The 15,849-nt window shown below is 42.8% G+C and overlaps 1 protein-coding gene across 3 annotated transcripts in view; it reads right to left on the bottom strand.

Moving 5' to 3' along the window:
• FSIP1 (fibrous sheath interacting protein 1) overlaps positions 1–15,849 on the bottom strand; it is a 104,268-nt gene that overhangs the window by 15,021 nt on the left and 73,398 nt on the right. For 2 of the 3 annotated variants that reach the window (XM_083450339.1, XM_083450338.1), the window contains exons 12-13: positions 11,072–11,573; positions 9,113–9,171 (exon numbers count right to left, since the gene is read on the bottom strand). In XM_083450339.1, the coding sequence (XP_083306465.1) occupies positions 9,137–9,171; positions 11,072–11,573 (537 nt within the window). In that variant the 3' untranslated portion in view covers positions 9,113–9,136. Of the gene's footprint in view, positions 1–8,935; positions 9,172–11,071; positions 11,574–15,849 lie in introns of those variants that run through there. The other variant, XM_083450337.1, reaches the window with a different exon arrangement.

Raw genomic sequence — 15,849 nt, 5'->3', positions numbered from 1 at the left:
ACTTGAGTAGAGATTTGCAGCCAGTGTAGTGTAGTAGTTAAGAGCGGTAGACTTGTAATCTGGGGAACCGGGTTCGCGTCTCCACTCCTCCACATGCAGCTGCTGGGTGACCTTGGGCTAGTCACACTTCTTTGAAGTCTCTCAGCCCCACTCACCTCACAGAGTGTTTGTTGTGGGGGAGGAAGGGAAAGGAGAATGTTAGCCGCTTTGAGACTGCTTAAAGGGAGTGAAAGGCGGGAAATCAAATCCAAACTCCTCTTCTTCTTCTTCTTCTTTTGTAATGATAGGGTTTATAATTTAGAGAGACTCCCTTAGAATTGAGAAATTGATAATTTGAGGACTTTCCCTCAGGTCACATGATCCAGGCAGTTCCAAAGGCTTAGAAGTCTCTGGACAAGTTGGTCTTAGAGGCTCTGAGGAATAACATTGTTTCAAGCCATTCCTCATTCCTCTAGTTTGCCTGTGCACCCATAATCATGACATCTTTGGGCCACGTCCAGTACCCTCTAACACACCACACTGCCGTAAGCAAGTACAGTGGTATCTTGGTTGTCAAACAGCTTGGCTCCCAAACAAATCGGCTCCTGAACGCCACAAACCCAGAAGTAAGTGTTCCAGTTTACGAACGTCTTTCGGAAGCTGAATGTCCAACGCAGCTTCCGATTGAGTGCAGGAAGCTCCTGCAGCCAATCGGAAAATGCGCCTTGGTTTTCGAACGGTTCTGGGAGTCCAACGGACTCCCGGAATGGATTAAGTTTGATAACCAAGGTACCACTGTATAAGAATGCGTACACTTAATCATGTATAAAGAAGCACAGAACGCAGTTTTGCTGGAAACAAACAGCTTTATAAAAAGGTAAAGGGACCCCTGACCGTCTAAATCAGGTCCAAATATAGGAGACGCAAGAAGTTTCTGGCAAATTATAACAATATACTCATCTACTGTGCTTCTGGCATATGAAGACCAAGTATATTATTTTCCTACTGTGCTTTTCCAGCTGTCTATTTGTGTTGCACTTTTTAAAGGCACTTTTAGGTTCTTCCTCTGGATTCACTAAGATCATCGCTAGAGGTTATTACAGAAAGCATAGCAATACTTGGCACTCGGTCCCCACTTTCCCATTACTAGCAGTTATTTTAGAAAACCTAACACATACCTTTCAGTTTTCCTCCCCTACAGCAGTTAAAATACACCTTGATGCCAAGTGTATGACAGCAGAGGATTTAGGCTGTTGCTTCAACAGTACTTCAATTGTTATCTCTGGATAGAAAAACTGTGTCACCAGTGAGGGGCACGGATGTAATAAACCCAGGTCTACCTCCCACTCAGAGGTGCTTGCATTTTATTTAGCATAGGAGTACATTTTGAGCAGTATGTGTGCAATGAACGTAGCCAGAGGTTTTTGTCTTCCTTGAAAGAAAAGGTAGAAGTTAGCTGAACAAACTGATAATCTTTCTTTGGCTGCTTCTGGGCAAAGAATGAAGCCCCAGTATCTTAAGATGACGAAGAACAGAACTTCATCCAGGTAAAACATTACGCAACTGAGAATGCCCATTCTCATCTGCATAGTTCTGTGGGTAGAAATGTAGCAAGAACTGGATATCCCAAATGTACATCACAATTCAGCAGTGCACCTTGATAAACATCTGCCTCTAATCTGCACCCACAGTTACCATTCCACGAAGGACATTAGCATATGAAAGTTGCTTTTGCATGCATAACTCCCTTGCAGAATTGGGGCAAAGAACTCCAAGAGGGAGAGAGAAATAACAGTGATATATATATATGTTTTTATGCTACCTTTCCGGGCACAAATGTCTTTCTCAAGTCGGCTCAAAGAAATAACATAAAAACATTTTTAAAGTATAGTGCACACATTTAAAATATTAAAGCTAAAACAGCTAAAGCTCATATGGTGGCATACAAGTCAAAGCTAGAAGTAGTAGCTGGGAACACTCAGTAAAAAAAAAAGCCAATCTCATTATATTAACTCATTCTAAATATTACTACTTAGAAACACTTCTTAAAGTTAGGCTGAGAAAAATTGGCTCTCTCTAGATTTTAACCGGGATTATTTTTAAAAATATAAATTTCGTCTCCATAGCTGTGTCACCCTCTTTAAACTGAGAGATTGCCAAGTAATGTGCCCACAAAGGCCATATCTGAAGAACTGTAATATTAATATTATACAAAAATTCTGTAAATAAATGAGAAACTTGAAATGTTCAAGAACAAACATGAATGTAACACTCTCACGAGAAAGGAAGGAAGGAAGAAAATACTTTTGAGCACCATAACAATCAGAACTACTTTAAAAAAATTAAGTACACAAAATGAATTAGAACAGAGATTTACAGTTTCAGTTTAAAGAAACCCTTTAAGAATAAGTTTGAATAGATTTGCAGAGCTCAGGGAAATCTGCTTAAAGTAATCCTTTTATCCAGAAAATACGTGTATGGAAGATGTCCAAATCTTTGGGTTATTTCATTCCTAAATGGTTCAAAAATTGGACACTATGGCCACATTCCTACATGTTTTAAGTACAGCGACTTACACTGTGTGCAAATAATCAGTTCAATATATAAATATAAGGAACAAATTTTCCAGCCTGAGCTTGCCAAAAGCTTCCTGAAGCTTCAGCAGGAACAAATATCAGGCCATGCACAAGCATAACCTGTGCGTTGATCGCCCAACATGCATATGCAAACACAGGCTTGCAAAGCCCAGAGTTTATTAGGCAGGGCTTAGGCGTTCTTACTAGAAATTAGCCACACAATTCCCTTTTGTTAAAAGTACATCCCCTCACATTTCTCAATATTAAGAAGTACTCAGCTATAATCCTTATACAAAAGCTCAACATCATCTACCAAAAATCAACTGGAAATCCTCTAATCCTCTATTTGTTTCCCCTGAATAAAAATGTTTGACATGAAAAAGACAAGCAGTTGAATCTTTTGGTGTCATACGATTGGTCCCCTAAAAATGGGAGCCTTCTCTGAGGCTGCAATCTCAAACTTGCTTATTAGTGAGTGATTCCCATTGAATGTGGCGTGACGTACTTTTGAATAAATATCAGCACAGGATGGGGCTGCGCTTCTATCTCTCACAGTCTTTCCTGCCAAATCCAAACTGTGATGCACAGAGCTGCCAAGAAATACCATTATACATTGTACAATTCAGATTGGTCTACAGCCAAAGCCATCTTGTAGCACATAGTAGGAACACAGGATGCTCCCTTAGAGTGAGTCAGACCACAGGTCAATCAAGCTCAGTACTGTCTACACTGACCGACAGTGGCTTTCCAGGCATTCAGACACAGAGTCTCTCCCAGGCCTACCTGGGATGCAGTGAACGTAACCCAGGGTCTTCTGCATCGGCCCAGTATACCTGAAGGAGTGTCTCCACCCCCATCGTTCAGCCCGGACACTGAGGTCCAGCACCGAGGGCCTTCTGGCGGTTCCCTCACTGCAAAAAGTGAGGTTATAGGGAACCAGGCAGAGGGCTCTGTGGAATGCCCTCCCATCAGATGTCAAGGAAAGAAACAATTACCTGACTTTTAGAAAACATATGAAGGCAGCCCTGTTTAGGGAAGTTTTTAATGTTTGAAGTTTTATCGTATTCTAATGCTCTGTATGTTTTAATATCACATATATATTCTATTAATATTTAATTTTCTTTAATGATCGCTCTTTTTCTATGTTTTTAGCTGTTTCCATTTTAGCTGTCAGACACCTCAAGTTCTCATCAGGGAAAAAGGTGTGGTGGTGGTGGTGATGATGATGATGATTTCAAGATTAAGACTATTACCCAATTACTTGACTGTATGTCCAGAGGGCTGGATTGAACTCAGATTGAATACCTTTTGCCCAGGTTGGCTACTATTTCTCTGGAGCAAGTAATCCCATGTTTTAAGATTTGGTGTGACAGTGGCCTCATGTGCTTACAAGAGTAGCAGGTTATGGGCAGTAAAGGAGGCAAAAGTGAAGAAAAGGGAAATAATGAAATGTGCTTGACATGCTAAGCTGCTTCCTCCCACGGCCTAGAACAAGACAAGAAAACAGGAACTTGAGGCACTGATCTGGATTAATAGGAAGATGTTGCCTTGTGGCAGGCTTCTGCGGTTAGACAAAACATATGGCATTTATGAGTAACGTCTTACATATAAAAAGTGCTGTCATTGTAAAGCTCTCTTCTGATGTAAGCAATGTGAAGAAAGGTTGCAGCATCTGGGATTTTTGAGTTTAATATGAACTGGTGGTGACCGACTAGGCGCGAGACCTTCGGATCACAGTAGGGGTCATAGGGGAACAGGATGATAGACTAGATAGGCCATTGGCCTGAACCAGCAGGTCCAACTTGAGTCCTTAAGTCCTTTTGTTTATTTCTACATGCTTAGCAATTTTGCACACGTGAATATCCAGCAATACACCCATGGCACATTCACCCTAGCAAATTTCAATGCCCTGCCTGACCACCCTGGGACCAAGAACGAGAGTTGCATGGTTACCGTGCCTTGTGTGCTAAGAGGACCACCATCGTGGTACAAGCAGAGCCAGTCAGTATCATAGTTTGACCCTATGTTATCCAACTATGTTTTTTGCCTGCATCTTGGGGCCTATATCAGGGACAGTGGAAAACAGACATTGCCAGAGAGGCTATAGGATATTCCGGGCAACTCGGTGAAAAAAAGAATGAGGTCTAATGTGGTCTGCAGGGGACATTTGCATGTGGAAGGCAGAGTCATTTCAAGAACAAGAGGACAATTATGGCTGTTAGAGGTGATCGTCTGCAAAGTGTTTCAAACATATTATAGGCAGGGACCATTTCGCAGGAGCTTCTGTTCCCAGTACCCTGCCCCTATTTTGCCCTCTACTGGGTCAAAAAGGACCTGGGCATTGGAGTTCACATGTCAACTAGATGAGCCTAAAATGGTCAGGTCACTGCCTGTATAACGCTACAAAGTTAAGAAAGTTAGATTAAGGGCAAATGTTGCCCAGTGGAGACCATGCCCCCATGCTGTAAGCAGAAGGAAAAACAGCATGATCAGAACAGAGGTGGAAGTCCGATGGTGCAAGGTTGGGAGAATAATGGGTATGAGAAAGGATTTCATAGCCACAGGACCGTGCTTCTGTTTGAGCAACATGCAAGTTGTGAACCGGGGCATTATCCTGCAGGAGGCGGACACCTTTGGCCAGCATACCATGCCTGAAGCAGCCAAAGCAGACTGAGGAAGCAGCCAGAGAAATCAGAACAAGAAATATACAACAGAGAGCAAGGTGCTTCAGGAAAGTACAGGAACAGAAAGGTAGAGGGAAGGGCTGGGGATTTTACTCAGAACATGTGGTTTTTCTCATAAAAGCATGAAGAGACATTTCTCAGGAGGGAAACTGAACCCTCTCACTTTTGGTCAGCATTAAAAATGTGCAAACTCACTGGGGAGACGACAATCAAATTTGCCTATTCATTTCCGGAGGACTTGATCACCCCTACATGAGACACGGCAGCTGAATAGACAAAGAAAAAAGAAAAGTGCAGAAGAGTTGAAAGCAGAGCACACTTGAGAAATCTGATTTTGCGTCTCGCTCTAGAATGGCTTCTGTGTGCTTTTGAAAAGTGTGATAAAGGAAATTAGGAAAATTGTGAGGGTGATGGGAAGACTAATAATGGGAAAGAAACTGCAGTCCTGGGCATAATTGCTCGGAATTTGGACCAAGAGGCACAAGAGATTGCTTCAGAGTGAATGCCCCTGCTGCCTATAAGTTGGCCTGCACAGAGAGTGTGCTTGTACCATAAAAGAAAAATCATTAGCAATTACCGTAGTGGCCCAAATATAAGCCGCACCCGAATATAAGCTGCACCTTTAAAATTCAAAGAAGAAAAGACAATACCCGAATATAAGCCGCTCCCTTAAAATTTTGCAGGCACTCACACTCATTCCGTTTTACTGTATGTCTGTTTCAGCAGAAATATCGTAAAAGCCAATTTTTGTAAGGTCACGAATTTAAGCCACACTTTAACTTTTCACGGTCAAAAAAAAGTGTTTCCATGTGCTACTTTGGTTTTGCCAGAAGCGGCTTAGTCATGCTGGCCACATGACCCGGAAAAACTGTCTGCGGACAAAGGTCAGCTCCCTCGGCCAGTAAAGCAAGATGGGTGCCGCAACCCCAGAGTCGTTCGCAACTGGACTTAACTGTTGGGGTCCCTTTACCCTTTACCTATAATTCTGAACATCAGTTGTCCTTGCTGAGGACCTAGATGCTGAATTTTGGGTCCTTAGTAAGTATGATCATGTCATAAGTAAGTGGTAAAATTCATCAAAGGAGGGATTATATGACAATGCGAAGACATCTGAACAGGTATGGGTAGAAGAAGAGGGGGACGTATTGAAAGGGTATATAGTGATACCTGCTTCACTTGTTTCAGCAGCCGAGTGCTAACCCTAACATTGAGGAATCCAAAACTGGGTCAATAAGATGTTGCTTTGTGGCAGCCTCTTGTAGCTACAGTCAGAACTTCTGACAGTAATGCCACTGTATGGTAGAGTTATCTAACCACAGCAAAGTTGTCTTGTCTAACCAGGTGTAATATCAAGGCAAATGAATATTGGCATGTAGTGATTTGTGATTTAAGGAACTTGTTTATTTTGGCTTGCTTAGCAGCTTTGCAGATGCTCAAAAATGGGACAGTGAAAGAAAAGCCTATGCTGCACATAATCCTATTACAGCTAAAAAGGATATAAAAGACCACCAGAGAAAGAGGAAGTTTGGCAGGATTAGACAGCTACAAAGGTGCCCACATTACTAGAAACCATGGCAAGCTTCTAGGCTCTGCCCCCATGTTGATCAGGCTGCAGCAGGGCCTGAGCGGCACGTGATTACTGCACACTGTGTGCTAAGAGATTGTTCCAGATGCAACTGAGCTCTAGCCTCCACTGTCATCTAAACAGAATCAATCTGTTCAACCAATAGTATTTGGCCACTTCTGGATTTACAGTTGCCACTGTTTAAACAGACATCAGTTCTGCATAGCAGCTTCTGCAGCCCGCTCTGCTGCTTGCCTGCCTGCCAGGCTTCTGTTTCTATTATTAAAACAAGACAAGTTGGTGTCTGCTTCTTGCTCATTTACTTAGTCAGTTTGCCACGTGCGCTTCGGCTGATCTGCCAGAACCAATCCCTGCTCTTGGGACATCCTGTACCAACAGGTTTAAACCTGCTCCTTTGCACTTGTGCCCGATATCTGTTATATCAGCACCTGGCATCTCTCCACTTGGGTTGCGTTCCTTATGCCAACCTCGTTAGTTAAGCAGAGAGACTTAAGGCCGCCCACCCCTCACCAATACATAAATCCATTCTTAAAATTAAACCTCAGTTGCCTTAATCATTAGTGGTGGTCAAATGCCACAACTTCAGTTGGAAAACCCACAGCAAGGGTCAATGTTTAGAAAGACGTGCCATGGGAGTGGGCTTGCCTGCATATTAGAAGCATGTACAGCCAGACTCTCCAATCTCCAGAGCAAATGGCTACAGCCATGGCACTGCAGCACTACTGCTCCTCTTTTATCAGGGATGGTTCCTTCCAAGGCAATGGCCACTCAGCTGCAGGCGGAGGCACTGATCAGCAAGATATTTCAGTGCAAATACCCTTCATAGTAGACCCACTGTGCTCTTCTCGCACGATCGCCTTTGAGGACAAGGCACAATCTATTATAATCCTATTGCTATTCAACAACTGCTTGCTCATATTCTCCCCTTTACTCCCTTGTTTGTAATTTGCAGATTGTAAACCTACAGGCAGGGGGCTCGGGTTTCTAATTATTGTTGAACAATGCAGTATGGATGATTAGTACAGTGGCACCTCGGGTTAAGTACTTAATTCGTTCCGGAGGTCCATTCTTAACCTGAAACTGTTCTTAACCTGAAGCACCACTTTAGCTAATGGGGCCTCCTGCTGCCGCCACGCCACTGGAGCACGATTTCTGTTCTTATCCTGAAGCAAAGTTCTTAACCTGAAGCACTATTTATGGGTTAGCGGAGTCTGTAACTTGAAGCATATGTAACCTGAAGTGTATGTAACACGAGGTACCACTGTAATGATTAATGAATGCTAAATAAATCCCTATCTTCTTTTTTACTCAATGCTGAAAGGACAGAGCAATTCCCTACAAGATTTGCCAGACTAACAGGCTTTCACACATGCGTTATTGGTGTCAGAATAAATGGAATGTGCGTCTGAGTAGCAGACTATTTTTTTACTTCTAACACAATGTATGTTACAACGTGCAATTTAATATGACTCCCTGTCCACAGTTTTGAACAGCTGCCTGTACATTGACACTATGCTAATGCATGACTAGAGCTAATCTTTGATGATAAACCTGTGGACAGGGCCCATGCCTTTGTGGTGGTGGTGTAGTTTTGCACAGAGACTAGTCACTGTAGATGTTTTAAATGTAATAAATAAATAAACAAACCACAAAAGCAAACATAAAACTAATGGTAGCATTTTGCAGTTCTTCCCCGCTCAGATTTTTTTTATAAATCATCACCACATAACACACAAGAATGAACATGTCCAGATTCATATACGTAAGTAGCTGGGAATCAAGTTTCAAACAGAAAACAGAGGTACGTTTGAGCATCCCATTCTCTGCATGCCTCCTGTTTAGATGAATCTGCCAAAGACTTATTCTGTTGATATTTAAATATGCCTCACTGTAAGGAATGCGGACTTATGTCTCAGTTACATAAAAGCTGTTGCTAGACTGCATGCATCGTGAGAACCTAGGCATACAGTGCCATGTAGTTTATTTCCTAAGACTCTTCAAGATTTCATAATTAGAAATCAGGAAAGGAACCTAAAACCACATCTTTGGGATATATTTTTTTAAAAAAAAACATTAACATGCATGCAAGTTATTGATACTGTTTCCAGAAATCAAGTAAACAGAGAATTTTTTATTTAGAAGTCCAAATGCCACAGGAAAGCAAGACAAAAAGCATTTACTATGGGAAAAACATTTTCACAGAATAATAAGCTTTTATGGCTCAGATCTGGATGATTTCTGAAATGATCTTAACTAAGTAAATCAATAACCAACGAAATAGACTTTACCAATGCAGTGAAGGTGGCAGCATATTACTCTTCAGTCACGTCTTCATCTTTCAGTTCATCTGTACAGAAATAAAACCATTCTTGGCTTATTGAAAGGCCTACAGTATTCAGAAGTATAAATGAAAAAAGCAGCTGGATGTTATTGCTGCCATCAGCCCACTCTGGGCATTGCTGGCCACAGACTAGGCCACGGGTAATCAATATGGTGCCCTCGCAATGTCGATGGAATACGACTCCCATCATCCCTGAACACTGAGAACACTGGCTATACTGATGGAAGTTTGAGTTCAACACCTTGAGGACATTGCATTGACTATTCCTGGCCTAGAGTATTTGCCAACCAGATGCCAGTGGGAAACCAGGAAACAAGATCAGAGCACACTTTGGGATTCCAAGCAACAGGTGTCCAAAGGCATCCTGCCTCCAAAAGAGGTGGTAGAACATTGTAGCTAGTTGAAAGCCTTGTTCTAATTGGCCTGATCTTGTTTTAAAGCTATCCAAGTGGTCATCACTACTGCCTGGAGAAGCAAATAATTTAACTATGCACTGTGTGAAGAAATGCTTTCCTTTGCCTATCCTGAATATTCCAACATTCAGCTTCCTTGGATGGCCCCAAGTTCAAGTATTAAGAGAAAGGAAGAAAAACTTATCTCCACCCACTTATTCCATACCATATATTATGCAAAATTCATCTGCTTTCTAGCTTGTATGTCTGGGTCGCTGTCACATAATTCCTTACAGTCTACTAAAAATGGCAAATCCCAAACATTTAATCATGATGGCCACTAGATGGGTACAAAGATACTACATTATGAAAATTTGGCATGTCTAGCTAAGAAATATTGTTGTATCCCAAGTAAATGTTTCATTTGATAGAATACTGGAGTTTGACCTAGGAAATCCTTGCTCAGCCATATTCTAACTTGGGAAAGTCAACTGCTGCTATATGAATAACCATAGCACAGGAGATGTTTCAGTCATCCTCTCATCATCCCTGACCATTGGTCATGCTGGTCCAACACCATCCCTAGATGTACTAGAGACATTAGGGAAGCAGAAGGGGTGCTAGACACTGATATGTATTTTTTGGCAGTAACCACATATTTACTGTAGCATCTAATCTGCCTGTAGCTTTATAGGGGCTTTGCCAAAATCTTGAGAGAATTCTATGTCTTGCATTTATTCTACTTTTCTTTGCCTGGATAGTTCAAGGTGGTACATAAAGTTAAAAAGACTCAACAACAAAATACGTTTAAATGCATACTTCATTCAAGTGTCATTCAGCAGCAGAGGCTTCTGTTAGAAAAGTCAAAATGACTGATGAGTACTCAGAACACTTTGCCACAACTAAAGAGAAGCCTAGCCAATTTATACACATTAATTGACTTCTAAGGACTCCTGTGCATTACAGTGGTATGCTCAGAATAGAGAGACAATGTATTCCCACCCTTTGTTAATATTATTGGGCAACACAGGAAAACTTCCAGACACTAAACCAATAAAATTTTAAAATGATCTCTAACTAGAAATATCCATCACCTCTGTATTATTATTGAGCAATGCTACCAGTCCCTTTTTTTAAAAATGCAGTCAGTTGACCTTTTCCGCAACCTTTTACACATTTTATCGACACAATGAACAAAAGAAACAGGTTTACATATTATTAAAGAGATAATTCATCTGTGTATATCCAACTTTATTGCCAGCTGACATAATCAATCATTATTTTTAGTGCTTTTCCTGAGAACTAATCTCACAGCTATTTATGTCAGTTCAAGAATGTCAGAAAACATTTTGAAATTTTGTGTTATTTCTGGCATCGTTTTGTGCCTTATGAAAGGGCTTTTTTGCCCTACCAGTGTAATCATAATACATTAGTGCATACCTTCGATGAGAACCTGCTTGGGTTTTTAAAATCACAATCAAAAGCCTATTCCAACGGTTTATTAAGAACCTCACCTCCTCTGGTTTTCAATGGTATGCTAGGAATGTTGACATCTGTGGATGGCTCATTGTTCGTGCTGACACAATAAAAAGGTTCATCAAGAAAAGAAGGTTTTTTCAGCCTCTCTGTGCTAAGGGCTATTGACATGAAGTAGTCCTCAGAGCTACTGGCATGCACAATCTCTTCCTCTTGGCTTTCTTGATTCTCATTTTCTTTTTTCTCTAGCAGGTGAGATTCATCCAGTGCTCTGTTGAGATTACAGTCAGAGGTTTCCATCATTTCACATGTATCATTATCTTGAGCATCCATCATTTCTGGGTTTGCCAGCTTTTCCACACTTTGGGCATCATCTGATGGAATGATGTCTTTAGCTGTGTTGCAACAGAGACTTGTTCGTTCAGGAAAGGATCCCTGAGATTTTGGCAAGGTAAGACTGTTTACTCTTCTTGGGGTTTGCATACATTCTTCCAGAAGGGCATTAAGCTGCTCTTCTGAGAGACAAGGTAGTACATCTGGCTGGAAAAACAAGGGAAAAATTCTCCCTGTCAAAATATAACTATAAATAATGCCTTCATAAAACAGCTTGACGACACACAGAAATAATGGAAGCATTGATCTCTGATGCCAAAGAGCATAAACCAGGCTCCAGAATGAAGGAAAAGTACCAGACAATGAACCAAGAATGTTTTAATATGATCTATAACTGGAAATACACCTCCCACCTGTGGATTAAACAAATAATAATACCTGCATCAACTTGCTACCAGCCTGAGCTGAAGAGCTTTTGGGAAGCAACCGGTCACAGAATTAGACACAAATGTCCTATTGATAGTGTGAGGACATGACTGGTCTAATTGTAACAGCATTAATACCTTAGCCACAATGGAGTCAATGTTTCCTAGCCCACCACACTGCAGCACTCACAATAGTCCTTAAGTGACATTTTAGAGGCCTAGTGAGAGCAGTGGCAGTGTAAGCTGCTATTCACCCAGTCATACACTTGGGTACACGGCCACATGAAGTGAGGTCAATTTTTGATGCTGCTACTTACAAAGGGGCCACCGCAGCCATTTCCAGCAACTGCAACATTGAAAAAGGAAAGTCATGGTAGCAGAAATGGCTGACCCTGTGCACTTGTAGTATGTAGCTCCTTCCTAGTTTCCAAATGTGGTTGTGAAGGATTGCATGTTTGTGCAAAGATCCTAATATGAATGCTGAACATTGTAAGAATGGCCAATGCAGAGATGCCTGCATATGTGAGTGGAAAATATAGGGTCAAAACAAATACAATACCTTGTTACGCAGATGCAATAGTCACAACATATAGAGCGCAACAGGCTGAATGGTAATGTTTGTAACAATTTTTTTATGGGTTACTTCCTAACATACAAATCAAGTCCAGGATGAACACCATATACTATCCTTAAGCAAGGTCCCGTATATAACCTATTTAATTAAATACAATGCAGATATAGTTCTTCCTTTCTTAATACTGTCTTGTTTGAATTCATATATTACACAGTCCTTGAATGTGAAACAAGGAAACATCCGGAAACCTTGTTCTGCCCAACCCAGCTGCCTGAGCCAGCCTGCCTGTGTCTGCGACCAATGCTAGCCAACCTCATCAGCTGTATCGTCCATGACATTCCGTGGACCTTTCCTTAATCACATTCGAGGACTGTGTAATATATGAAATCAAACAAGAATGTATAAAGAAAGGAAGAAATATGTCTGCATTGGTTTTAATTAAATAGGTTATATACCTTGCTTAAGGATGGTGTACATCCTGCACTTGATTTGTATGTTAGGAAGTAACCAGTAAAAAAATTGTTACGAACATCACCATTCAGCCTGTTGCGCTCTATATGTTGTGGAAAATATAGGGGACAATAATGTGACTTTGTCAGACAGAAAGCATCCGAAAGCCCAACCACAGCTTCAGTCACCCTTTCATATGGTCTACTGAAGAGATAATTAAAGCTATGTTAGATCTATTGGCTGTGCCTTTATCTGCCTAGATACTCACTTTATTCTTTATGTTCAAAGTGGCTAACAATCTGGCTTAAAAAGGAATAAACACATATGCTTTAATAAAATCCACGAAGTCTTACAATATAAGCAATATATAAAAGCATCAATAAATCAACTAAACAATCCAACGTAGCAATGATCAAAACTCAATGGCTGGTCAATTTACAGATGGTTAATTTAATCATTGTTTTGGGATCAGCCTGCAACTTGAATTTGTTATCAGATGTAAAGCTTTTTTAAAAAAATTAACTAATAACAATAATACAGGCAAATAGGTGGGTTTGAAGTACCTGCTTAAACACCAGAAGATATGGAGTCTGACAGATCTCCCCATTTAGGACATTCCACATCACGCAGAAAAGGCCCTGTTTCTGACTAAGACACCAAAAGGAGGAAATACGTATTTCATGTGCCAATCAGATATTCCCTCTTGCCAGTGGCAAGAAGCAGCAGTCTGAGTTTTATAGATTTGTAACTACCGTATTTTTCGCTCTATAACACACACCCGACCATAACACGCACGTAGTTTTTAGAGGAGGAAAATCCGTAGGCATGCCACCCGTAGGCATTCCCTCCATAACACGAACAGACATTTTCCCTTACTTTCTAAGAGGAAAAAAGTGAATGTTATGGTGCAAAAAATACGGTTATTCTTACGGCAAGCCAAAAGGGACACCATCCAGCCAAACGTTTTAATTTCCTTGGCTTCAATGGAAGACACTTATGCACATAGTGAACCATCACACTGAAACTGAGTCTTAACTTTAAGTTGGGCCATGCTTTCAGTAAGTGATGGACATATTTTAGTATACATTTGACCAATCAACTTATGGATCGACAGAAAACTCACACAGAAATTATGACTGCTCTTAAAGAGAGAAGAGGACATTCTCAGTAGTGGCACCCGCCCTGTGGAATGCCCTCCCATCAGATGTCAAGGAAATAAACAACTGTCTGACTTTTAGAAAACATCTGAAGGCAGCCCTGTTGAGGGAAGTTTTTAATGTTTGATGTTTTATTCTGTTTTTAATCTGTTGGGAGCCGCGTAGAGTAGCTGGGGAAACCCAGTTGGATGGGCGGGTTATGTATGTATGTATGTATAAATAAATAAATATATTATTATTATTATTATTATTAGTCACAAAAATAAATATGTTAAACAAACAAAAAAGCCACTACTCATTAATATACAGAGGTATTTCACTTCTTGAAATACCAGTATAAACACTGACCTCGTGTTTTATTATGAAAATAATACAGTAAATTACTGTACATCTAGGGTTGCCACTTTTGAGTGTGAAGGCCTTTCAAAACCTTTGGATGGGCAAAAATTTAACAATATATTTGCCTTTCATGAAAATATTGTCCTGCCAAGTACCTGTGAATTCCTTCTAGTAGCGCCAAGTGGGATGGCTTTAAGTTACTACCGTATTTTTCGCCCTATGACGCACTTTTTCACCTCCAAAAATGAAGGGGAAATGTGTGTGCATCCTATGGGGCGAATGCAGGCTTTCGCTGAAGCCTGGAGAGCGAGAGGAGTCGGTGCGCACCGACCCCTCTCGCTCTCCAGGCTTCAGGACAGCCCCACCGCCAGCCCCACAAACTGGGTGGGAGAAGCCTGACTTGGTTAGAAGGCTGGCGGGGGGGAGAAGCCTGCTCCTCCCCGTCGCCAGCCCCGCAAACTCGGGGGACAGCGGGAGAGGCGCGGCGCGCCTTTCCCGCTGTCCTCCGAATTGGTTAGAAGGCTGGCGGGGGGAGAAACCTGCTCCTCCCCGTCGCCAGCCCCGCAAACTCGGGGGACAGCGGGAGAGGCGCGGCGCGCCTTTCCCGCTGTCCCCCGACTTGGTTAGAAGGCTGGCGGGGGGAGAAGCCTGCTCCTCCCCGTCGCCAGCCCCGCAAACTCGGGGGACATCGGGAGAGGCGCGGCGCGCCTTTCCCACTGTCCCCCGACTTGGTTAGAAAGCTGGCGGGGGGAGAAGCCTGCTCCTCCCCGTCGCCAGCCCCGCAAACTCGGGGGACAGCGGGAGAGGCGCAGCGCGCCTTTCCCACTGTCCCCCGACTTGGTTAGAAGGCTGGCGGGGGGAGAAGCCTGCTCCTCCCCGTGGCCAGCCCCGCAAACTCGGGGGACATCGGGAGAGGCGCGGCGCGCCTTTCCCACTGTCCCCCGACTTGGTTAGAAGGCTGGCGGGGGGAGAAGCCTGCTCCTCCCCGTCGCCAGCCCCGCAAACTCGGGGGACAGCGGGAGAGGCGCAGCGCGCCTTTCCCGCTGTCCCCCGACTTGGTTAGAAGGCTGGCGGGGGGAGAAGCCTGCTCCTCCCCGTCGCCAGCCCCGCAATCTCGGGGGACAGCGGGAGAGGCACAGCGCGCCTTTCCCGCTGTCCCCCGACTTGGTTAGAAGGCTGGCGGGGGGAGAAGCCTGCTCCTCCCCGTCGCCAGCCCCGCAATCTCATGGGACAGTGGGAGAGGCGCAGCGCGCCTTTCCCGCTGTCCCCCAACTTGGTTAGAAGGCTGGCGGAGGGCTTCCCCCTCCTCCAGCCCCGCAAGCTCCCAGAGCGAGGCCAAAGCTGCACGTAGCTTCGGCATCGCTCTGGGTCCCGTTCTGGGGGCTGGGGGAGGGGGATTTTTTTTTTCTTTATTTCCCCCCCCCCAAAAAAAAAATCTAGGTGCGTCCTATGGGCCGGTGCGTCCTATAGGGCGAAAAATACGGTAGTTCTTCCCATCAATTGTTCACTTTTCCAATAAAAAATAAAATTCTAGTTTT

This window comes from Podarcis tiliguerta (genome assembly GCF_965153285.1).
Source record: "Podarcis tiliguerta genome assembly, chromosome: 1".
Classification (NCBI taxonomy): domain Eukaryota; kingdom Metazoa; phylum Chordata; class Lepidosauria; order Squamata; family Lacertidae; genus Podarcis; species Podarcis tiliguerta.
The sequence above is the reverse complement of the archived record's forward strand: the minus strand, read 5'-3'. Positions and strand labels throughout refer to the sequence as shown.